This window comes from Temnothorax longispinosus, chromosome 12 (genome assembly GCF_030848805.1).
Source record: "Temnothorax longispinosus isolate EJ_2023e chromosome 12, Tlon_JGU_v1, whole genome shotgun sequence".
NCBI lineage: Eukaryota > Metazoa > Arthropoda > Insecta > Hymenoptera > Formicidae > Temnothorax > Temnothorax longispinosus.
In genome coordinates, this window is record NC_092369.1 from 12,470,885 (window position 1) to 12,494,474 (window position 23,590).

At 33.1% G+C, this 23,590-nt stretch overlaps 5 protein-coding genes across 9 annotated transcripts; 1 reads left to right on the forward strand and 4 right to left on the reverse strand.

Moving 5' to 3' along the window:
* Positions 1-166: 166 nt before the first annotated feature.
* Tgt (tRNA-guanine transglycosylase) lies at positions 167-3,958 on the forward strand. 2 transcript variants are annotated; one of them, XM_071794596.1, is made up of 7 exons: positions 167-367; positions 1,364-1,453; positions 2,243-2,396; positions 2,484-2,616; positions 2,724-2,885; positions 2,993-3,161; positions 3,237-3,958. In XM_071794596.1, exons 1-7 carry the CDS (start codon positions 167-169, stop codon positions 3,579-3,581), a joined length of 1,254 nt encoding a protein of 417 aa, XP_071650697.1. In that variant the 3' UTR covers positions 3,582-3,958. The 2 variants fall into 2 exon arrangements, with proteins under 2 accessions (XP_071650697.1, XP_071650698.1); XM_071794597.1 differs by having other exon boundaries at positions 167-355.
* Positions 3,848-5,192, reverse strand: LOC139822672 (coiled-coil domain-containing protein 25). Of its 2 annotated transcripts, none has more exons than XM_071794610.1 (5): positions 5,045-5,192; positions 4,868-4,915; positions 4,748-4,782; positions 4,225-4,607; positions 3,848-4,135 (listed from the first exon to the last, which is right to left on the reverse strand). In XM_071794610.1, exons 1-5 carry the CDS (start codon positions 5,067-5,069, stop codon positions 4,054-4,056), a joined length of 573 nt encoding a protein of 190 aa, XP_071650711.1. In that variant the 5' UTR covers positions 5,070-5,192; the 3' UTR covers positions 3,848-4,053. The 2 variants fall into 2 exon arrangements, with proteins under 2 accessions (XP_071650711.1, XP_071650709.1); XM_071794608.1 differs by having other exon boundaries at positions 4,691-4,782; positions 5,045-5,189.
* A 939-nt stretch (positions 5,193-6,131) lies between these two features.
* Positions 6,132-9,444, reverse strand: Kpc2 (Kip1 ubiquitination-promoting complex subunit 2). Of its 2 annotated transcripts, none has more exons than XM_071794592.1 (9): positions 9,185-9,441; positions 8,761-8,948; positions 8,482-8,675; positions 8,185-8,348; positions 7,897-8,108; positions 7,624-7,802; positions 7,327-7,514; positions 6,892-7,030; positions 6,132-6,817 (listed from the first exon to the last, which is right to left on the reverse strand). In XM_071794592.1, exons 2-9 carry the CDS (start codon positions 8,937-8,939, stop codon positions 6,681-6,683), a joined length of 1,392 nt encoding a protein of 463 aa, XP_071650693.1. In that variant the 5' UTR covers positions 8,940-8,948; positions 9,185-9,441; the 3' UTR covers positions 6,132-6,680. The 2 variants fall into 2 exon arrangements, 1 of the variants encoding a protein (XP_071650693.1); XR_011734573.1 differs by adding an exon at positions 7,104-7,217 and having other exon boundaries at positions 6,797-7,030; positions 9,185-9,444.
* Positions 9,445-9,586: 142 nt separating this feature from the next.
* LOC139822661 (uncharacterized) lies at positions 9,587-15,930 on the reverse strand. Its single transcript, XM_071794578.1, has 4 exons — positions 15,759-15,930; positions 14,752-15,259; positions 13,525-14,143; positions 9,587-13,315 (listed from the first exon to the last, which is right to left on the reverse strand). The coding sequence occupies exons 2-4, from the start codon at positions 15,257-15,259 to the stop codon at positions 10,021-10,023; spliced, it is 4,422 nt and encodes a 1,473-aa protein (XP_071650679.1). The 5' UTR covers positions 15,759-15,930; the 3' UTR covers positions 9,587-10,020.
* A 1,895-nt stretch (positions 15,931-17,825) lies between these two features.
* Positions 17,826-22,427, reverse strand: Rpn5 (regulatory particle non-ATPase 5). Of its 2 annotated transcripts, XM_071794595.1 has the most exons (9): positions 22,297-22,427; positions 21,720-21,903; positions 20,385-20,621; positions 20,039-20,143; positions 19,733-19,914; positions 19,440-19,664; positions 19,201-19,357; positions 18,090-18,385; positions 17,826-18,004 (listed from the first exon to the last, which is right to left on the reverse strand). In XM_071794595.1, the coding sequence occupies exons 2-8, from the start codon at positions 21,882-21,884 to the stop codon at positions 18,095-18,097; spliced, it is 1,362 nt and encodes a 453-aa protein (XP_071650696.1). In that variant the 5' UTR covers positions 21,885-21,903; positions 22,297-22,427; the 3' UTR covers positions 17,826-18,004; positions 18,090-18,094. The 2 variants fall into 2 exon arrangements, with proteins under 2 accessions (XP_071650696.1, XP_071650694.1); XM_071794593.1 differs by having other exon boundaries at positions 17,826-18,385.
* Positions 22,428-23,590: the final 1,163 nt, after the last annotated feature.

Below are 23,590 nucleotides of genomic sequence, written 5' to 3' on the forward strand. Positions count from 1 at the left end.
GTGTTCAATAAGACCGCAGGGCGCAGAACAGAACACGCATGTATTTCAGAGGCTAAGTGTGCGACTGGGACGAAGGCACGTGGCGAGAGCGAAATCGTGACATAACCTCTCATTTCGGGCATCCAGGAATAAGTCATGATGTTTATTATTAGCTTTTTTTCTCTCCATGTCCAGATTTTTATACAAGTCGTACTCTACGACGGTGAACGTGGGACTCGGTAGGTCGCCGGTGGAAATGGCGAGTCGGAAAACTCCGTTGGTTTTTGAGGTGCTCGCCGAGTGCGAAACCACGAAAGCCAGGACCGGCAGGATGACGCTTGTTCATCATTACGTGGATACGCCAGTATTTATGCCGGTGGGAACACAGGTTCATATAATTTCTTCTTTTCTTGCTCAAGCTGCACGCAAAGCGGGTAGTGGTGTTATGTGCCGCAACTTTCAATATCTCACGTATTTACGAATTCTATTTCTAAAATTCTTACAAGACAGATAATGTTTCCAGACAAAGATCTGAAAACTAAACCGTAATAAACCTATAATCTCGCTATTTACCTTATAGACTTATTTGTCTTGACCCTTCCCCGTGACTCACTATACTCATTCACTTATTTTTAATCTAAAATTCTTTTTCTGTATCTCCTAATCACGTACAACTATAAACGACTAGTCCTATCCTAACAGATCTCTGCTGTATGCCAAACTTTCAATTTTACTTATTCTTTTAATAAGCCGCTCCAATTGCTACTATACTTCCTATATTAGGATGCGTTGTGTTATTTATAATTAACGAAAATTCAATTTATTCCTTTAAAAAAGGATATCTGAGGATTCCTCTTGAGTTAGAGTTAATTCTTAGTCGTCTCTCGAAGCGGTCACACCTTCGACTTGTCGCTTGTGCTCTGTGCCAAATAAAGTCTTCTAAGTGGTCAATTATCTCTCTTTATTTGATTACAATATTACGTTACGTAACAGTGGCTGCCGTGTGAAAGACGCTCTTTATATTCAAAGTTCAGACGAAAATTCTTGCAAGGATGTGACTCCTTCAATATTAACTTTTAATATTAAGTGCTTGGTAATATATCTGAAATCAAAATTCTGTTAAAGTCTACGATTCCTGAAATTAATAGTAAATTGTATATTAATCAAATGTCACTTGTATATTTGGAGCTTAATTTGTAAAAAAACTTTCACTTTTAAAAAAATTGATGTTATGATTTCATGCTTGAATATTTTCTTATAAAATTTTTCAATAGAGATTCAATGGAAAAATCTTAATGATTCCATGAATCAACCTAATATATAATATATAAATATAAAATCTGTATAAAATTGCACAACGAATTTGTCATTGCACAATTTTCAGGGAACACTAAAAGGATTGTTGCCACAGCAACTGGAGCAATTGGATTGCCAGATAATTCTTGGCAATACCTACCATCTCGGAAACAGACCTGTAAGAGATTATATATGTACATATTATTATTATTGTTATTGTAAAAAATTTCAATTAATTTATTATTTTGTGTAAATTAATTCGGTGTCTTTTTCAAAAAAATCAAATATAAATTAAATTTCTATGACTTTGACCTATTTATTAGGCAGCTGATGAACACCTTGGCGGTTTTGAACCGATAAAGTCTTAAAGACATGCGTCGCGCTGTGCTCGCGTCTCTGGTTCGTCATCGATGCGCCGCGCTACTTGGTCGAACTAGAGACGCGAGCACAGCGCGATACAACGCGGCGCGGCGCCTCAGTCATTAAAATTATATAAAAAATAGAATCCATCGTTTCTCCATAAAAAAAAATATGTGTACTTTCAGAATGAAATAAAGAATAAGATAGCATTATTTAAAAAATTTTCAAAAAGGTACTTTTTAATGAAAAAATTAATTAAACATTTTAATTGCTTATAACAATTGGAATTTGCAATTTCTTATAACTTAAACTATTTTTTTTTAAATGCTGGTTTTCGGATGTCATCATATTTCATTATTGTTTTGTGGCCCACACTTCGCCAAGGCATATGGTGCTTTGAAAATGTAGAGATCCACACTTACGAATCTCAAAAGGGCAGGAAAATATGTAATCTTAAAACAGAGTTATAAAGCGTCGAATGTAAAGGCACCGAATTAATTTACACACCTAATTATAAATAAAACAGTCTCGTCCAGTTTTACATTTATGTTAGTAAAATTATGCAAGTAATTTCAATCGCGTTAAGATGTATTTTTTACGTTGACAGGGCGCAGATATTCTGCGTAAAGCTGGAGGTTTACACAAATTTATGAATTGGAAAAGGGCTTTGTTAACGGACTCGGGTGGTTTCCAAATGGTTTCATTATTAGAGCTAGCTGAGATAACAGAAGAAGGTGTCAAGTTTAAATCACCATACAATGGTACTACATATAGTCAGATATATTTTTGAATACACTTAAATATAATTTACATATAGTTAAACTGGCTCACAATAACGTTTCGTACAGAATCTGAATGCATGTTGACACCCGAACATTCCATTCAAATTCAAAATGCAATTGGAGCTGACATAATTATGCAGCTCGATGATGTCGTTAAAAGTACTTTAACCGGACAAAGAGTGGAGGAAGCAATGCATAGGTATAATTATTTTTATAATATTACACATATTTTCTAAATAATATGTTATCTAAGCATTACCTAATTTCAACAAGTATTATTTAATTTTAATGTAATAAACCACATAGAACGATACGTTGGGTGGACCGTTGTTTGTCAGCACATGAAAGACCAGATGAGCAAAGTATATTTCCAATTGTACAGGGTGGTCTCGATCCTGAATTACGATCTGAATGCGCACGCCAATTGATTAAGCGAGAGGTGAACGGGTATGCTGTAGGAGGTTTGAGGTAGATGCCAGATTATTTATCGACACATAGCTAATAAATAAGGATTTTATATAATACATAATTATTGAAATTTTATATAACAATAGAGATTTTTATTATGATTTCAGTGGTGGTGAGAGCAAGGATGATTTTTGGAGAATGGTCCACCTATCAACGAATATCCTTCCGAAGAATAAACCGCGGTACCTCATGGGTGTTGGATTTGCAGTGGATCTAATTGTATGCAGTGCATTAGGTATTGATATGTATGATTGCGTATTCCCGACGAGAACCGCTGTAAGTACTACATAAATACATAATTGAGTGCGCGAAATATGGAAATTTTAAAACGTTAAACTATTATTTTTTCAGAGGTTTGGTTGCGCGCTGGTAAAAACGGGACAGCTCAGTCTGAGGCAGGCGCGATATAAGAAAGACTCGAGACCGATAGACGAGTCGTGCGAGTGTAGTACTTGCAAGACTTACACACGTGCTTATCTGCATCAAATTGCAACTGTGGAGACGGTATCGTGTCATCTATTAACCGTTCACAATATTGCATTCCAAATGAGACTCATGCGAGACATTAGACACAGTATAAAAGAGCAAAGATTCCCTAAATTCATACAGGACTATATGTCGACAGTTTATCCCAATAAAGATTATCCAACGTGGATAATCAACGCTTTAGGGACTGTCAATGTTACTCTATTATAAAACTAGAATTTGTACTGAGCCTACTGTTACACCCTTCCCTATACTATTTACAATTTTATAGAATTTCTATCTATACAATAATTTTTATAACTTATTTCTGAAACTTAGTTATCTTATTGTGTCAAGAGATAATGACATATCTGATTGTGAGTACTTGCAAGTTCTTATAAGTAGGTAGGCAAGAACTTATCAATCTGGTTTATCATTGGCAAGATAAATGTAGTTACACAGCATTTCTTTAGAAATTTATGAATGACAAAGCAATCTTCTATTATACAGACAAGTGTAATGTACATTGATACAGAAATGTCTACAATTTTGCAAATACATTTGTAAAAGAATACCGCTATAAATAAAATAAATAATCATATATGAGATATTTTACACTTTTCATTCTGGAACTTTTTCCCTTTGCATATCTTACTGGAGATGGTAGAGAATAAGACACACAAATACGAATATTATAGCTTCATCACATAAAATCATCCGAATCATATCCACTGGTTTCCGTGTTTGAAGTCATGTTGGATGTATTAAACAGGGAATTGTAACTCCTAAAAAGTAATTTTTTTAATTATATCAAATTTATATTCCATAACTGATATTATTTATACTACAGCATTGTCATAAAATTATTATTTACCTTATCTCTGCTTCTTCCTGACGTCTCTTTTCCTCTGCCTTTTCTTTCTCTTTTTGTTCCCTCAAGAGTTTCTTCTTGTCTTCTCGTTCGTTTCTATCTCTTTGCTCTCTCTCAGCACAGAAGTTTACTTGCTCCGAACGTTTCGTCTTATTAAGGCGATTCACGATAGTGTTCACTCGTTTAGCAACATGAATCTTACGAACGTCTTTGTCCTTGTGAAAGCCAACCTGACCAACCTCCATACCTTGCGTCTTTTTCAAATTCGACCACATTGTGTATACGACATCAATGTCATTCATTTTGTTCCCTTCAATGCTGTTTGCTTTTACCAATTGTGCGGCATCTTCTAATACAGTACTGGGAATATCGTCTATCATCTGACCCTATAATTTAAAAAAAAAATTATTTTGTATCATTTTTTGAATGTCAAAACAAGCAATAGATCTCTAAATTATAATCAAATCACATGTCGAAGTCGAAGATACACATGGGCAGACGAATACTTATCGACATGAAACCATACATCTTCCGGCCAGCCCCACTTGATAAGATCCTCATCTACAAGTAGAATTCAAATAAATCACATATTAGATTTAGCACGAGTTTTTAATTACGAATAATTACAGACGGGTTTTCTACTTACTTTCGTGTTTGTCAATCCCCATAAACAATGTGATGGATGGTTGCACAACTGCAATTCAAGATTATGTGATTATTAGCCCGGTCACTCAATGATAACAAAATATCATTAATAGGTTGAGATAATGTGATTCTTCATCTATTAAAAGTAAAGACAACGTTTTAGGAAAGCGGAAATTACCTTCACTCGTGAAATAGTAAACCATTATTGACGGAAATTTCGAGTAAAACACGTGCAACAGAGTCAGCTGTCAAAAACACTTTTGTAACACCGATCACCGATAATGGCGCTGTCGCACAATTAAGCTGCAATTTCATGCGAGCGAAGAAAAGCTGGGCTGTGTTCAAAAATTCAACCTGGGAAAAGCCCGGTGTCCACGATGTCCAAGTTTCGGTTTAAGCCAATGAAACTGCTACTTTTCTGTAAGAGCTGCAAGATGATTGGCTTAAACCGAAACTTGGACACAGTTCTAGCATCGTGGACACCGGGCTTAAGGGGGAATATACACCTAGAAACGAAAAAAAAAGGTAATTTTCGGGAATTTTTTTTAGGAGAACTATTGGAATTGTCGGGTCGGGGTTTTTTGTAGTTAAAAATACAGACTTTCAAAATGTTTTAAATTTTTTTTATTAAAAAATGTTGCAAATTCACGGAGTACTGGAGTCGTCTACGGAGTGCCGTAAAAAAAGACGGTACCCAGCGGCGCTTCGTCAAAAATTATCTAATGCTGGGTCTACAATGCGTGTCGCAAAGTCGTGAGTCGCAAGAATTGACCAATCACAGTCGAATTTGAGGAGAATGATCGACTGTGATTAGTCAATTCTTGCGACTCACGACTTTGCGACTCGTATTGTAGACCCAGCATAAAACAAAAAAATCAAACATTTCCTGTTTCACAATCACAATAGAGTATTCTCCTCACATTCCATTGTGATTGGTCAATTTCTTACGGTTTAGAGCTTAAATATCCTTTAAAGCAAGGTTGTGAACCAGCACTAAAGACCATTGCACGTAACAAAGTTTTAGTAATAATCGTAAGGCCGTAAGAAAATAGACCAATCACAGTCGATTATTCTCCTTGAGCTCGAAGAATAACCGAGTGTGATTGGTCTATTAAAAAAATGTCGATAAGTACAAATGATTCTTTGCGTAAGTATACGTAGAATCGCGTAGGACACAAATTTCTTCTCTCTTTCTCTCTCATTAACTGATAAATTAAATCGTTTATTTATTTTAACGAAGACAGTTATAGATAAATTTAGAACTATTTAATTTATAATAAATTTATTTTGCGACTTTATATTTCAACATATTGTATAATTCTGTAGAAGCACATGTCTGATTAGCTCTCGATTTGGAGAACGGAAAAGCATAGGTATTTGACACGAATTCGATTTTACTATAAGAATTTATATATTACATGTTAAAATAACAATTTTTTGTCTTCATATATATTAAAGCATGTTTTCTTTCTCTAAGAATTGTCAACACCAAGCAATTTGTCGACAACGTCGAAAGCTCTGCACTGTATATGGAAATCAAATGATGTGTGATTGATTACATATTATAGCGTATTGCGAGTGAATATCCCATGAAATTTTCATAAATATGATAATAGTTCTTTAACTAGCGGCAGTTATAATTATAACAATAATTAACTAGCAGTAATTATAATATATAATATAATTATATATAATTAAAATTGTAATAATTATAACTGATTACTAATCGGTGATTGATATCTCCGCGAAAATTAATTATAAATTTATATAAAAATATGTATTTTACAAAGACTCAAATAAGTTTTATCGTAATACTAGGTATAACGATTCATATGGATGGCATGTTTTTCGGTGTGATATGTCTTAGATATTTGGCTAAGCACAGGTGAAATTTCAGGGTCGTTAATCCATACGTTTGCCGAGGCAGGTGTTTCTATCATTGATAAATATGCTGAAAGAAATAGGAAAAAGTTTTAAGAAACATATTATTTTAGTTTATTATATTTTCTTATAGCTTTATCTTACCGAGTAACATCTTGGGTTTTGTAAGACTAAGCTGAATATGAGGATTAGCCATAATTGCTTTATAAATTAGACCATCAGGTTCAAGACCCTCATCCAAGTCTTGTAAGCTACGTCGCCTTTCGCCCAACAACCACTCACACTATCGAAAGAGATATGTAAAACAATATGAAAATATATAATTTAAATATAAGGGTGACCCATTTTAAATTCACCTCAAATATCTTGAACAATACATTTTAAAGAAAAATGTACCACTCAATATGGACCTTGAACCCAAAATCTAATAAGATCGTCTATTGGGCCTCTTTGAACCCTCCAACTTTTATCTGAAACATTTTTCCTTAAAATGTATTGTTTAAGAGATTTGACATATAAAATAGGTCATCCTGTCCTTGATACCACGTTAAGTATATGTCTTTTTAATAATTAACTTACAGCATTAGCCTGATCGTTTCCAGTAATTTTTAGTGCTCCTATAACATTCTTCTCTTCAAAGCCCATTTCTACAAGCGACCGCATTGCTCTTTTATTAGGTTTAAATTCCATTTTTTTATATTGTCGGAAACTTTGCAATAATAATTCTACGATATGTATCAGATTTTTTTCTTTTTGATCCTGTTTTCCTAGAGTTAACACATTTATATATGTATGTTTTTTTCGTACACTGTATTATTTTTTATTTTAATTCTCTTTCAAATAATAATGCACATTTCAATTTTGTGCAAGGATTACCTGTTTCAAATAATTCCAAACATGCATCTTTTAATGATTTTTTCTTAGCACCCATTGAGAAACTAGGACTTGCAATATTTGTATCTGTCATTGTATCCACAGACAAGAAATCATCGTCTTCATCATCTGAATCATCTTGATGTTCTATGAGCCATTCTAAAGCTTCTGTCATATTCGATCTAGGACAGAGGTATATTTTCATAGTATTATACGCGAATTACCAATGCGTATACATATTAATATTAAATATATGATAAAAACATTGATACTTACTTTCGAAGACGTAACGCTTTGAGAACTTTTTTGTGAGGGTAACCCATTTCTATAAGAGTTTTTACGACTTTTGGATCATTAATAGGCTTGCATCTAGCTTCGAGTTTCTCCTTAATAACGTCATATAATTTTTCAGCATCGGGACTATACATTAAGATCTTTGCAGACGCTTCTACAAGGGTTATTAAAATCTTACGGATTTCATTCTGGAACTACGAGTAATCATAAAGGTGAAATACCGTAATAAACAAAAGTATAAATTTTAAAACATGTGAAATATATATTTACATCTGCAGGACATTCTGTAGATGGCACAGGCTTAGGTGCATTTTGTAGATTAGGTAGATCACTCGTAGCTCGAGCTATTGCTTCTAAATTTGGACCTTTAAGAGCTTCATCTGAAAGATTTTCTTGTATGGTGGTCGATCGTATTTCCACTAATAATAATTCATCTATAATAATAAATTATTTACTGTGTTAAAAAGGCATGTGTAAACAATAAGCATATAATACAAAATTAGAAATCCATCAATACGATAATTATATCAAATCCATAAATATATAACTTAATGCAAATAATTATACCATATTCATTAATATCCTCATCATCTACATAATTTTCATCCGCAAGCTGTTTAAATTTGGACGAATGAACTAAGCGATAGCGTGAGATGGGTTTGGTTGTGTCTTGACCGTAAAAATGTACCACTGCTATTTTCTTAATATTTTCTACAGTGAAGTTTGGTTTCACCGTAACATCCAACACATTTCCCTCTATGCTGTATAAAATTATTTGACGTTAATTGACGCCCAATAGGATTATTTCTTGAAATTTCAACAACTATATCAAACATAAATTCAAACCTGATGACGTTGATGGAAAAATTTTCAGGTGAGGTAGGTAATGGCGTAAGCATGGTGTTATTGCCTGCAGGATTGCCTGTGCTGACAGAAGAAAGGGCCAAGGACCGCTTGTCAGCTGCCCTTGAACTCTTTCTATTATGCCAGGCCTCCGCTATTTGATCACGCACCCATGGGATCATTAAATTTACCTAAAATGTATGAAATAATTATTGATATAAATTATTATACAATTAAAATTAAGACATAAGTATTTTTTCAATATGTACATATATCTTTATAAAACATAAATGTAAATTTTGTATAAGTAAGCTTCACACATGCACCCATGTATTCGAACTTGACACTTTTAGTCACTACGCAAAAATCAAATTTAATCTTAATAGAAAATTAATGAGTAACGTAGATATAGATTATATTTTCTCACCTTTATGTTTCGAAGCCTTTCACATAAATAATTCAGGTCTAATTTGTTGTTAAATAAAGAAACTCGGGGAACCGATTACGGAGGTTACACCGAAAAATACGAAACATTTTTTGGCTAAGCTACCAAGCGCGTTAAAGAATTGACGTGTCGGCTATCATCTTCCGGTACAGTGCATCGGAGATTATTTTTTAACAACACTTGGTCCCTTTTATTCCGCAAGAATCGTGACTGCCATGACAGCTGATCACTGCGTCCGCTGCGTCGTACTGCGTCGCTCTCGTGGATCTCCTGCCACTTTCTGCCACTCTATAGGTCTGTTCATTTTAGTTGAACTTGTTGCACGGTTCATTTTTCCTCTTTTTCTTTTCACGTTGGATAGAAAAAGAAAAAAGATGAACTGTACAAGAAGTTCAGCTAAAACGAACAGGCCTAGCTCCTATATATAGCTTCTGGCACAGATTAATTTTTTTGATACAAATAGAACATAAATCACTTTACTATTATTATTAATATCATATAATCTTTTAACATTATGTATATTTTTTGTATATAAAAGTTGCAATTGTATATAAAAGTTTTTGTATATAAAATGTGATATTAAATGTATGATGCTATTATACCTAAATGTATGATATTAAAGAAAGGGAACAGTGATTTTTTAATAAACATGTAATCAAGCATATGTACGCACTTATTTGATCATATTACAGAAAAAGCAATTCTCACTTCCGATCTACATTACATATTTCTGTGTTTCTTTTTTCGTTTATACTCCGCTATCCTTTTCAGGTTTCCTTAAGCATATACAAAGTATTTACAATATGTTTAATATATTTTCATTTCTTTCGATTCCTCAAATTTCGAGTTGGTAGCGTCACGGCGGGCTCAACTTCCGCAAACGATTCGTTTTCAAGGAACAGCTTCTTCCTGCGAGTGCGTCTTTTCTCGGTTGACGTTTCCGGTGGTGGCAATGCGGTATTTCTCGTGTTGCGCTTTGATTCAGATCCAGACAACTCTATAACCGGTATATTATCCTGTTTAGATAAGACCGTCTTCTTTCCTCGCCGTTTCGGTTGACGTTGAGCTGAAACTTCCTCCTCTGATGTGCTGTCGTAATCATTCTTGTCCTTCGCATCAATTTCGTACTTCTGCAACCTGTCTTGGAGTACTTTTATACGATTCTGCAACTTCTTGTAATCATCTTTATTCGGCGTCGGTGTAAGTTGCCGACGGAATAGTTCTTGGTACCTCATCACCTCCCTTTTTTGCATATCCAACTCTTCCTGCTGGTTTTTAACCAAAGCTTCGTACTTGGTTACTGTCTCGTCTCGATTCTTCATAAACGCATCCATCTCGCGTTCCTTCTGCGTCAAGTTGGTTCTCAGTTCGTCGTTTAGATTTCGTAACCGTTCATTATCAACCTGTCGCTCCTTCGCGTTCTGTTCGAGCAAATTAAATAGCTTCGCATTTCTCTCAGAATTCTCTAAACGTATTTTCAATTCTTTTAAATGCTGCTCCTTTTGGAAAAGCGTCTCTTTCGTCTGTGTCAATTCGTTTATAGCGCTCTTTAACTCTGCTTCCATCATATCGTCATTTTTCTCGGCATTTTCACTTTTCTGTATCATACGTTTCAGTTCTTTTTGTAAGGCCGCTATTTCAGTATCTTTTTCCTGTTCCTTGAAAGTTGTTTCCTCCAATCGACTCTCAAATTCCAACAATTTCTTATTATTCTCATCGAGCGCTTTTTGTATACAGTTTTTCTCCACTTGACACGTTTCCAAATTTGTGTTTAATTGATCAATGTCATGTTTCAGCCTCTCTATAATTTCCAGATTATCTTCCAATTGCGATATCTTTTCTGTATATTCATCTAACTGATCGGCACTTATATTATTTGTATCATTATCTTCTTTTTTTATTGAAACGAGTTCTGATTTGCATATATTTGTCTCTTCTTCTTGTTTACATTTTAATATATAATTATCTAACTCTTTTTGAGTCGTCTCCAGTTTCTCCAAATACTGTTGAGCATTATTATTTGCAATTGAGAGATCCTTTTCCAATCGATCAATTTCACATTCATAGTTTGCAATCTTTTGTTTGGAAGTTGCATTGGAGTTCAACAGAGTCTCTTCTATTTCACGTTTCTCTTCCGTGGTCAGTGCTAATTCCTTTTTAAGTACCTCCGCAGAATTCTTATATTCATCAACAATAGTTTTGTTCGAGTAATTTTCTTCTTTTAAAGTCTGCAGTGTCTCTTTCATATTATTTAATTCTTCTGTTAACTTCTTAACTTGCAAACATTTCTGTTCGTATTGCATTTGAATGTCATGAAGTTGTGTGGTCAATGAATCCAATTGTAACTTTGCACTGTCATCCGCAATCTCATCAGTCTGAATAGCTTCTTCTTTTAACAGAAACATTTTGTTACTAGTATCTTCTAACGTGGTTATTGTTACACTAGCCTGAGTACTCTTTTCCAACTTGTTTTTAGTATCGTTGTGATCCTTATTATTTGTTATATCCACTTGACAACCTGTATCCACTAATATCTGTTTAGGAAGTGTCTCTTCTGTAGGATTCAAATTATTCGAATCAATTTCTTTAGTTTCATCAACAGATACTTTTGCATTTTCCATTCTTCCTTTCGTATTTTCTTTAATCATACTTAAATCTTCCGATATTTCATCAGTAATCAGTTCTTCTTTTATAATAATCTCATATTCATTTTGAATAGATGTTTTTGAGGTTGGTTTGTTTTCATAATATTTAATTAACGCTAATTTTTCATTCTTTAATTTATCAATTTCTTCTTGCAACTGTAGGATTTTATCTTCATTTTGGTGTTCTAGTTTTTCTTCTAGAAGCTCTACTATTCTCGTCTTTTCCATTAAACAAACATTAGCTTGTTCAAGATGTAGTTCTAAATCTTCAATTTTTTCTTCATTTTCTACTGTAATTTTTGCTTGCTCATCAATGCAAAGTTCCTTCTGTCTTAAATCAGACGTAATTGTAATATACTCTTCTTTTGCTTCATTGAGAATTTCTTTTAGCTTCTTGATTTGTTCCTCTTTAGCGAGTAACTGTGATGTCATTTCCTTTATATAAATATTACCATTTTGAGTAGAGCAGATATCTTTTTGAGCAGTTTCTAGAAGACTTTTCGCTACTTTCAAGTCCTCCTTTGACAATCCCAACTCAAAAGAAGCTTTGTTCTTTTCTACAATTAAGGTTTCATTCGTTACTTTAAGTTCAGTTAATGTTTGCTTCAAAGTTTCATTCTTCTCCCTCAATTGTGTATTTTCTTTAATTACTTCTTTAATAGTTAAGTTAAGATTGTCATCGTCTTCATCGCTATCATCACTGCAATCGCTGCGTCTTTTTCTCTTCCTATGCAATTGATTCAACTTTCCCTTGTAAAATTCCTCAACTTGTTTCACAGTCCATTCAAGTTGGGTCTCGTGTTGGGTTTCAACATCATTTATACGCCGTTTCCAATCCATTTCAAGCTCGTTTATCATCGCAATATATTTCTCGGCCATTTCATGTCGGCTTTGAAGATCTTGAATTAAAGATGAATTCTTTAAAAGAGCAATCTCCTTTTTCAATCTTTCGTTCTCATTTGCAAGATCCATATATTCTTCCGAAGTAATGTATTCGGAATCATTCTCTTCCACGCTATCTGTAGGTTGCCAATCCACAGTTTCCAATTCTGTGGTATCCCAATCGGTCACCGTTTGTATACTCTGCGTGACTATTTGAGAAAACCTTGATTTCGATTTCTTCTGTATTCGCTTCTTTCTTTCTATAATAATTTTTTTTGCGATAGCAGCAAAATTTAGAACATTCTGGGTCTCTACATAAAGATTCGGCAGTGGATTAACATTAACTATTAAGGCCAGATGCTCCTTCCCTGATAACGCTCGTTGGAACAATCTGGTTAATTTCGATTCTCTGAATGGTCCTACAGTATCTGCCTTCGTTCTTGTCAATTGTCCTTCGTGAATAGATTTCAAACATCTGCTTAATACCAGCAAACTAGTATTAATATTTTGCGCTTCTTTCAATCGGTCCCCGATATTCAATGTCTTTTTTAAACGTTCCGAGCCCGCCAGATCGCAAAATGAAAACCTATATAAACATCCAATTTCTTAATTAGAATTCTGATGATGTAGAGAAATTAATGTAATAAGTTTTAGCTTCTTCCTCATAATTGTATAAAGCAAATAAATATAATTGTTCAACTTTAATATCTTAGCGAAAAGAATAACCACAGAAAGAGAATATATCATAAAGTGATATATAAAATGTTAAAGAGGGATAAAGAGAAAAATACGTACGTGCTCACTTCAACTGTATCTGGTAAATTTTCTGCATAATATTTTAACAATATAATTGTGAATATACAATGGGACCTTGAACTTTTTGCATTTAACGCAGTTGCGGCTATTTTTAAATTATATTGCCCTGCCATAAAAATTTGGTAAGCTTCTGCCGCCGAATTAACATAAATAGTCTTTAAACCTCTGATAAATGCTCTGCCATTAGAATCCGCTCCCAATTTTAAAGGTATTCTCTTTTTCTGGCATTCATTTGACAACAAATCGTATACAATTTCATTATAGATTTCAGCAAATGAAACCCAAACTGAGTAATGAGCGTCATAGCATTGACTGGGACGAATTGATTCCTCTTGTAACAATTTTTGCATTTCCTTGTAAGTATTCATGTACTGATGTTTATCCACGGAACTGAATGTTAGCAATTTAGTTTTTGCTTCAAGCTCCTGCGCACGTTCAAGTGCGTTAAGATTGACCACATCACTATAATGCAAAGGTTTATAAAATGGATTTGGTCTTGTTGTAATATTGTTAAACACAAATTCCAGTGCACGTGGTATAAGTCCAGGTGAAGTAGCAGTCCCTTGTAAAGTGTATGACTTTCCAGAATTTGTAGTACCTACAAAAATTAAGTTATTGCCACTAAACATTTTATACGTATATGTGTGTATTTTAATAAGTTTCTAAATATTATAGATTTTTAATAATATTTGATAATGTTCTAAAAGTAGATAGTTTTGAAAATATAGCAGATAATCTGTATCATCAGCATATCAATTAAAGATTTTTGAGAAAATTATAGAAATTTTGTAGTATGGTGCCTTATAATGATTTTATAGTACTTGCTAGTTAATTTTTTATTAATCGTTAAGTTTCACATTGGAGCAGTTTTTGGATATGAAAACATCTAAAGAGTTTGATATATTTTTCAACGATTGACAATTTACAAGATTTATTTGACTATAAATAGTTACATAAGATATAAATTTCAGATTATGTGTTTCTTTGCAACAAAATTTCTTTGAAATTTATCTTGGAGAGAATAAATTATATAGAACACCTGTTGTAGAGAAGTAGAGGTAATATAGAAAATTATCAATATCTCAATAAATATTAATTTTAGAATGTATGTTTGTAGGCAATTTTGCTTGTCGAAATAAATAATATAAAATCTTGAAAGTTCTTAATTCTTTTTTCAAATATCCTGTATTATAGAATATTTCTTACCATATGTCATTATAGTACAATTTTGCCCAGCCAAGAAATCGATCATTTGCTGCTGTACCGTTTGCTCAAATAACTCCAACTGAGTGGTCTCTGGCCCAAATGTTTGGGAAAAAGTAAATTTTCGGCCCTTTACAGTCTCATTACTTTTGGATTGTTTGGAACTCCCATTATTATCCAATATTGGTAGCTTCGTGAGCAGAGTTGTGGAATTTATGATTTTGTAAGCCTCTTGCTGCTCCTCTGTCAACTTCAGCTTCTTTGGGAATGGTTTGAGTCTAAGGTACACCTTAATAGTTTGCAAGGTCTGCGATTCTGAATGTTCGGATACATTTTCATTGGTAAAATTATCTTCCTCTACTTCATACAATGAAAGCAAATTCTTTTTTGTATCCTTTGAGGGAAACGGTCTCTGGCTGTATGCCAAAATACTAGGATCTCTACCAAACAAATATGACATTTCTTCTCGTGGATTTTCTGATGGGCGAATCGAATCCAGTGTATTCTCCATCTATATCAATTTAAAGTAATATATAAATATATAATTATACGTATATACATATATATACATATTATATATATATATATAAAATTTAGCAATATACTGACAGTCCAATTCATATAAATATAAATATACTTATAGTACATTGCAAAATATTATAGAGTAATTGATAAATACAAAGTAGATCATTATTCACACAAAGCAAACATACATGTCAGTTGTATAAAAGCGCTAACTTTGCTGTTAAATTTTTTTTCGAATATTCCATTTTCACGCTTGGAAATAAATAAATACAAATTTTAACAGCCTAATGTGATAAGTGCAACATAACTCCTGTTCACCGTGATTTAATTCACGAGAACACGAATTAATCACTCATTATCATTTATATGCATATAAGATACATAATCACCCATATTCTTATAGAAATTTACATGTAATTTAAAAGTTTTCAAGTTATCTTGAATTTAAAGCAAGTTGTTTACAAGCTACCTTCTCGACAACATACCTTAATTGTTAGATCAGTTAAGAAACCCTCTCTACGTTAAAAGAACGCACAAGTAATATGTATGTCGCCAAGTATGCGAACCGAGCGATTAACATGAAAAGGAGATGGATATAAAATAAACGAAGCCAACATTTACTTTCGCACACTTGTCTACTGTATACCCGTTCGTGACAAACCGTCATTTAATTCTGAATTCCGTTTGGAGTGATGCCGTCGCCGGATTGGTAGTCGATTTACCGACACCGACATCGCCGATTGGTTCGATCGTAGCGACGTCATTTAGAGGCATCCAGGGAGTGCAACCGCTCACTGAACCGCTAAACAGTAAAATTGTGATTGGTTCTTACTTTTGGATCCAGCCAATCATACTTAATTGCTACTTGACGGCTCAATAAGCGGTCGTGCTGCCCTGGATACACCTAGAGACCCTAGTTTGTTCTGCTGAGCGCTGCCAATGTCAGACGAATCGCAACGGGTCGACGAAGATAAATGAGCCAATAGGCCTGGTTCGTTTTAGCTGAACTTCTTGCACGGTTCATCTTTCCTCCTTTTCTTTTCACGTTAGAGAGAAAAAGAGGAACGATGAACTGTGCAAGTTCAGCTTACACTTGCATTTTTACTGGCACTAGTCGATTGGCGCCATTGGGTCTGTTCGCGTTGCTTGCACTTTTTGCACTCAGCATCTTCGCTTTCTCTCTTTCCAACGGCCGAATATATATTTATCTCATTTCAAGTGCAAAAATGTTTGGGGATTTCAAGCAACGCGAACAAGCCTATTAATTCATTGCGTATGTAAACGCAACTTTAGACAATTTTTGATTGATTTATAATAATAATATTTAATTATTAATTTTATATAAACTATTATTAAATTTATTTTTGTATACTAAATACTAAGTACTTGTATTTTTATTATTAAAATACTAAACTATGTATATATTAAATTGATTTAAATGTTTTTAAAAAGCGCATTAAAAGGCCTGAATTCGGACGATGTCCAAACTTACTTAAAAAATGCCACTAATTAAGCTGCATATAATATGTTTTGTAGTTTTTTAGCTAGCGATTTAATTTATATGAATTATGTTTATTTTTTTAAACTAATGCCCCGTGTTAATTTATGCTGCAAAATTATAATAATATTGCTTATATCTTACTATTAGTTTCCATCCATTTATTGGAAATAGTCCCGATAATACAAAATGTAATACCCAATTTTTTTAAACGAATATATCTTAAATATTAATAACAAAAATGATTATATAGAAATTCGTTTTTAATTTGCATTATATACTATTTTATTTATTTTTATCTGTTAACGTCCGTTTGCAATGCGTATATTATATAGAGACATATAGAGACATATTATTACATGATACTTTTCAATCTTTCATTCAAACAGTAAGTAAAAATTTAGTAGACTTCTATGTCCACTTCTATCAGCGTAGATTAAGTTTAATCTTGGTTAAACTCTTTTTATTTTTTCGTAATTTTTAGAACTATAGAAAAGATAAAAAATTAGTTAAACCAAGATTAAAGTTAAGCTACATTAGTATACTTTATTCCACGAGAGAATATTAGTCGGATCGGACGAATTTTCTTCCGATCCGCGCAGGTCACGCCCGGAAAGCTCTCTTTCCACACCGCCGTACTGCTTGTGGATGTATAGCTTACTACAAAGTGTCAGCGCGAGCGAGTGATACTACATAAGTATGCGCGGAGGACTAATGTTCTCTTGTGGAATACAGTATAGAATAGACATTAAGCCGATATTTATATTACTCGAATTTCATCTCAAAAACGTGTTAAATGGGACACTAAGAATAAAGTTTTTATACTTTATACTTTGAGACTCAGTAATCATATTTTGATTAGAAATCAAATGAAATTGTTTTTCGTTGAAAAGTAGACCAATTATTTACCTTATAATGCATTATAGCGGAAGGTTGATCGCAGTTTAGTTTCATATTATCCAAGCTAGGATATATTCGGTATAATAAGCTATTTTGTATATAAATTTTCTATTTTTATTGTATTACATTAAAATTAATGACCAATAAAAAAAAATTTATTTGCAATGCGTATATTTCCACATAGAGAATTTCCATACCAAATAAACAATATTTTCAATAGTTTAAATATAGTAGCCGTGTGAATTACATAGCAAATACACAAAAATATAAACAAAAAGCGTTTTTATAAAAAACACTTCTAAAATCGTAATTCAAGTTAATTTGTTAATAAATCTGCAAATAATATGCTATTGTTGAATGGAAATAAAATTGAAATGTATGACATAAAATACGATATACACAAGCATGATATATATACCAATTTTAAGAATGCGCAACGGCCAACATTTCCTCTTGATGAATTAAATGTGTAGTATGATTCACAAGGCCCATCAATTTCGATAACGATGCAGCCCATGTATCTAGAAGAGCAGCTGGTTCTTGCGTTCCAGTAAAACGAACTACGCCAGCTGGACGATCTGTACGCGCGTTGATTACCCCAGTCTCTACCAAATTGCAAAGGCATGCTTCTGTTTCTTCAGTCGGAAGATCTAGTAACTCAGCCATGCGAGTTAATGTAATCTTGGTGTAATATTTGGCCATGATCCTTATGTTCTAAAAAATGTTTTTTTTTTTTATATACACGCTGTGCATAAGATTATTAAAGTAAGATTATTGACAAACGAATATTTTACTATTTTATATTTTATATCAAAATATGTTAGAATCTTAGAATCTATTCTGATTTCTTTTCATCCAGAATATTCTCAAAAATTAGAATTTTTTTTAATTAAAAAAAGAACAAGATGAGTAAAAAGTAGATAGGTCCTATTTAAAAAATCATTACCCCAAATGCAATTATTGTAAATGAACATCAGATTTCTTGATAACTCTGAATGCAATTTTTTAAAATTCAAGTATATATCGAAGAATCTTTTGAATAATTTGTAACTTTTGAACGAATAAAAGAAACATTACATTAAAATTATAATTTTTTATAACTATATTTTAGAAGAACAAAAAGATAAAATATTTCTCAATTAATTTAAAATAGAATTTACCTGATAAAATAGTTATAAAAATATATAATTTTGGTAACTGGAAAATAGTGAAAATTTACATTGTTAAGAAAAAATTATCCTATTCAGTGGGTATCCTATTGTTAATACAACTCTCTCTAAAGACCGAATTAATGTTCCTACTTGACTGAGCAGCGCTATATGCCAGCCTAAATTTACAATCAAAGAAAATTGAAAGAGACAACGCTACTATAAATTTTAAATAGCACAACCTGAAGAGTACTTTATCTCAATTTTATTAATCACAGTCAATTCCCAACTGAATTTTAATATTGGTAATTTTATGTGGTATAACTTAATATATACTTTTCATTATCATTTAAACACGTTCTAAATAATTTTTAAACTTACGTGTTCTACAACACGGTTCCGCAAATCTGCCCATCGTTTGCATCCTTCTTCAGTTGAAGACGAAAAGACTTCAGTTGATCTAAGATCTCTTTCATAAATTTCACATAATCCTGACCATTTTATCAGTTCGGGATTAACAAATAAGCGCAACAGTTCTCTGCAGATTGTTTTAACTCATATTACTTTCAGAGAATCAAAAATAAGTATTTTAAATATTTCAAAGTAATTGCAATCATTACTTGTAAGTGGGTATCTCATCAAGGAGTTTATCAGCAAGTAATCTATGAGTTAGATCAGCCTGCTCAGGCTCATGCGGTGCGAGTACAAGATAGAGGACAGCTCGAGAAAGTGCAATATGTCTTTTCTCTGGATCGTCTCGAATTGTTGGAGTTTCCAATACTGCTCGATTATGTCGACACAACTCCAAATGCCAACCTTCATGACGCGCTAATTCCATCATCAAACTAGACATAAAATACGATTTGTTAAAACCCTTGTGTAATAAATAAGGTATAAGATATGGCATACATACTCGTAATATTTTAATTTCAGTGTCTGAGTTTCCTCATCGTTCTCGTCACTGAAAAACTTGACGTTAATTTTCTTTGCTATGATTTGAGTTCTCATGAAATCTTGTTTTGCCAAACAAAGTCTCATCTGTTCTAAGATAAGAGAAGCCTTTTCTCGACGTGACATACTGCCATATGTTTCCACCTATGTGATATGCTATTTAGTACTACAATCTTTGTAAATTTGTATAATATAGTTATATATAGTTAAATATGATATAGTTAAGTTTTACCAAAGTGTATCTATTATCGTTATAAATTATAAAAACCTGTAATTCAAGCATTACGACTGCAGCGCTTGCAATGTCTCCTTCTGCTTCTTTTATTTTAGCTAAGCGATGAGTAAGTCTTGCTCTTTCCACTTCCACATATATCTTTGTAAAAAAATTTCTTATTTAGTGTAAATCATACAGAAATATTATAATTAGCGTACATTAATTAGTAAAATCTGGAACTGTTCAGTAAACTCTTATTGGATAATCAAAAATATGTTAAAGCAAACCTTTCAAAGTGGAATTAATCACACAGATGTTTTAATACTTAATTATAGCTAAATCAAGATTTACTATAAAACTTCTATGTTTTACCCTAATATAGTGGTGAAAATATATTTACCTTTCCTTCTGTAACCGAACGAAGAGTTTCTATCAGTTTCACCATAGTTTCTTTGTTAGGCATTTTGTCTATATAAGTACAACATTCTTGAACCATCTTTGTAACAGCCTGTTTAAGTTGAGAGCGCCTCTTTGATAATAAAATTATGTGTTCATTAAGCGCTGACCAATTTTTTGCCTCTAAACAGATCTCAACTATGGCTACAAGAAGTCTAGACGTTGACACCATGTCGGCGCCCTATATAAAAGAGCTTAAGAATAAAATTATATGTATATATATACAGGGTGTTCGAAAATTCAACCGACAAACTTTCCGAGATTGTCGGGGGCACTATAAGGATCATTTTTTGCAAACAGACTTAGAGTCGGAAACGTGTCGTTACATCACTAGTGCTTATGAGCGATGTAGAAGGGTGTCTTTGAGTAGATGCTCGAAGTGTCATCCCCCATGATCTTTGCATAGGTGATAGGCACTGAACAATGGACCGGTGGACTCTGGCAAACATGCTGGGATTGTCCTTGATTTCACCTTGCTCAGAGCCTTCTGTCGTTGATATTCTCGACGTCGTAGCTATGCAATAACGCGTTTCCAGCCCCAGGTTCATTTGCAAAAAATGACCCTTATGGGTGCCCCCGACAATCTCTGAAAGTTTATCGGTTAAATTTCCGAACACCCTGTATACAGAATGAGTCATTTTAATCGACGCAGACAAATATCTTGAAAAATATGGAAGATACGAAAAAATGTTTCGGACAAAAGTTGTATAGTCTAAAGGGAGATGACACATGATTCCGATGTGAGTCATGTCGTAAGAAATTTTAAAAGCGACTAATTTCTTAAATGGAACTTAATTTTTTCCTTGAGATAAAAGTTGAAATACACACATATACACATATGTATGCACACTACTGTTCGTAAAAATAGAACATCAGGAAAAAATTATGTTACGCTCTTGAAGAAGCATTATAATTTCTCATGTCAATAATGCAACTTTGGTCAGTCATTGAGTTGAACATATGGCCCTTTTGTTCCTGGCATCCTTGATAACAATTGATCAAGTACTGATATGAGGAACTAATAGATTTGTTTCATATAAAACAGAGTAGGGAAGGATGGAAAGTATAAGAGATATTGCAAGTTCTAATTGATCAGTATATCTAGTAAAGTAAATCTATATCATTGACAATGAATTTATAATTATTTCTTCTCAGTAATGTTTAATAAACAAATTCTATAAAAATCATGTGCTTAACTTCTTTTTTAGGATACTGTTTTTCACAAACAGTAGTGTATACATAAGTATTTCCTACTTTATAGTATTAATGTATACTTAACAGTTCTAGTGAGTTTCTCTAAAGCTAATAATTGATCCAAGGCGTCATGTAGCTTTCCTTCAGAAGCAAGCTTTTTGCATTCAGGTATTTTTGCATCACAAGTACTGCTATAATCCACCTCCATCTTCACCAGTCTGCCAGAGTTATCCATCGTCGCATCTGCCATTTTAACTGTTTGGCAATATCTAATTTCACATAAGGACAGATAAAATTTAAAAAAATGATATTTGTAAACGCATACTGAATATGTCTTAAAGGTTAAGTTTTAAAATATCAGACGTAAATTGCAGATGCAGCTATATATTGAATACAGATGAAAAAAAAATCGAATAAATGTATCAAAATACAAGAATTTAATAACCAATTAATCATAAAATGACCAACAAAAACACTTGCTTATAATTTATCAACAATAGTGAATGACACGCTACACAAAACACATCATTTCTTATATCAAATATTTCCAAAAAGAATCAATAAAATAAATAATATTTTTAATACACGTTATAATATTATACTTGTTAATATTTTTTTTATATTTTTAACTGAATCCAATTTAATTAAATAATGAAACATACCGAGCTAAATTGTCGGTCACGATTTGTCACAATTATACCACGATGAAAAGAGTAATGGAGAATTCACATTCACACTTCGTCCTGCTCATATATAGGTCTGTTCTCTATCTGCTGAATGTGCAAGTGCTAAGTGCAATTAGAGTTCTATAGGCCAATTCCTTTACCCAAGTCCACGGTCTTAAGCCCTGTGTCCAAGTTTCGATTTAAGCCAATAAACTTGCAGCTCTTATAGAAAAGTAGCAGTTTCATTGGCTTAAACCGAAACTTGGACACAGTTCTTGCATCGTGGACACCGGGCACGTGTGTAATGCTCGGGAGCACACACTTCTGTACAACGCATAATGCGTAAGCATAAGAAAATTGATTGGTCTATTTTCTTATGCACATGTATATGGACCAATCAGTTTTCTTATGTTTACGCATTATGCGTTGCAGAAGTGTGTGATCCCCGCTTTACGGCTTGAGGCTTAGGGTTGATTTATAATAGCCGTAACCGTTGATTTAAGCCGTAATCTTTAAGAAATTGACCAATCACAGTCGAATGTGAGAAGAATAATCGACTGTGATTGGTCAATTTCTTAAAGATTACGGCTTAAATCAACGGTTACGGCTATTATAAACCAGCCCTTACTACAGCTATTGTAGATCGGTAAGGGGATCCTAAAGCCGTTTGTATTACCGACCAAATTCTATATCTGTCCTTGTATAGACAATGATGATAGACAAGGATAGACATGGTTATAGGTTATAATTTCTTCGAACGTCTCATTTTTATTCCAGGCTTTCAATCTCAATTTCAAAGGTACGTTATTGTTTGTGCACGTCTTCTGAAGGGTGGGAACATTTCATTTCGTACATATTACTTATACAACTGTTTATATTAGAAAATGAGGTAACAGCATTTTTAATTTTTTTCAATTATTACTAATTATTTTACATTCCCACCCTTCATTAGTACCTTTACTTTACTCCTGTAAAAGGATTTTGCGATCTATAAAGCCATTTTCCGACTGTAGAGTAGTATATAGAGAAACCTTTTTCGATTTGCACCGGTGTCCATCCATACGTCAACGGCAATTCACTCTTCAAAAGCTGGCAGCCCTGATAAAACCGCCATAATTGTCAAATTGTTCAAATTGAAACTTTACGTTTTCAGTTTCTAGGAAAGGAAATCATTACTCTGCTGAGTTTGAGCGTCCAGCATGGTAAAATAAATAAATATATAAAATTAATACATATGGATATGCAAGGTACAATTGCAGCCAAGGTAAAATAATTTCCTCGTATGTACAAT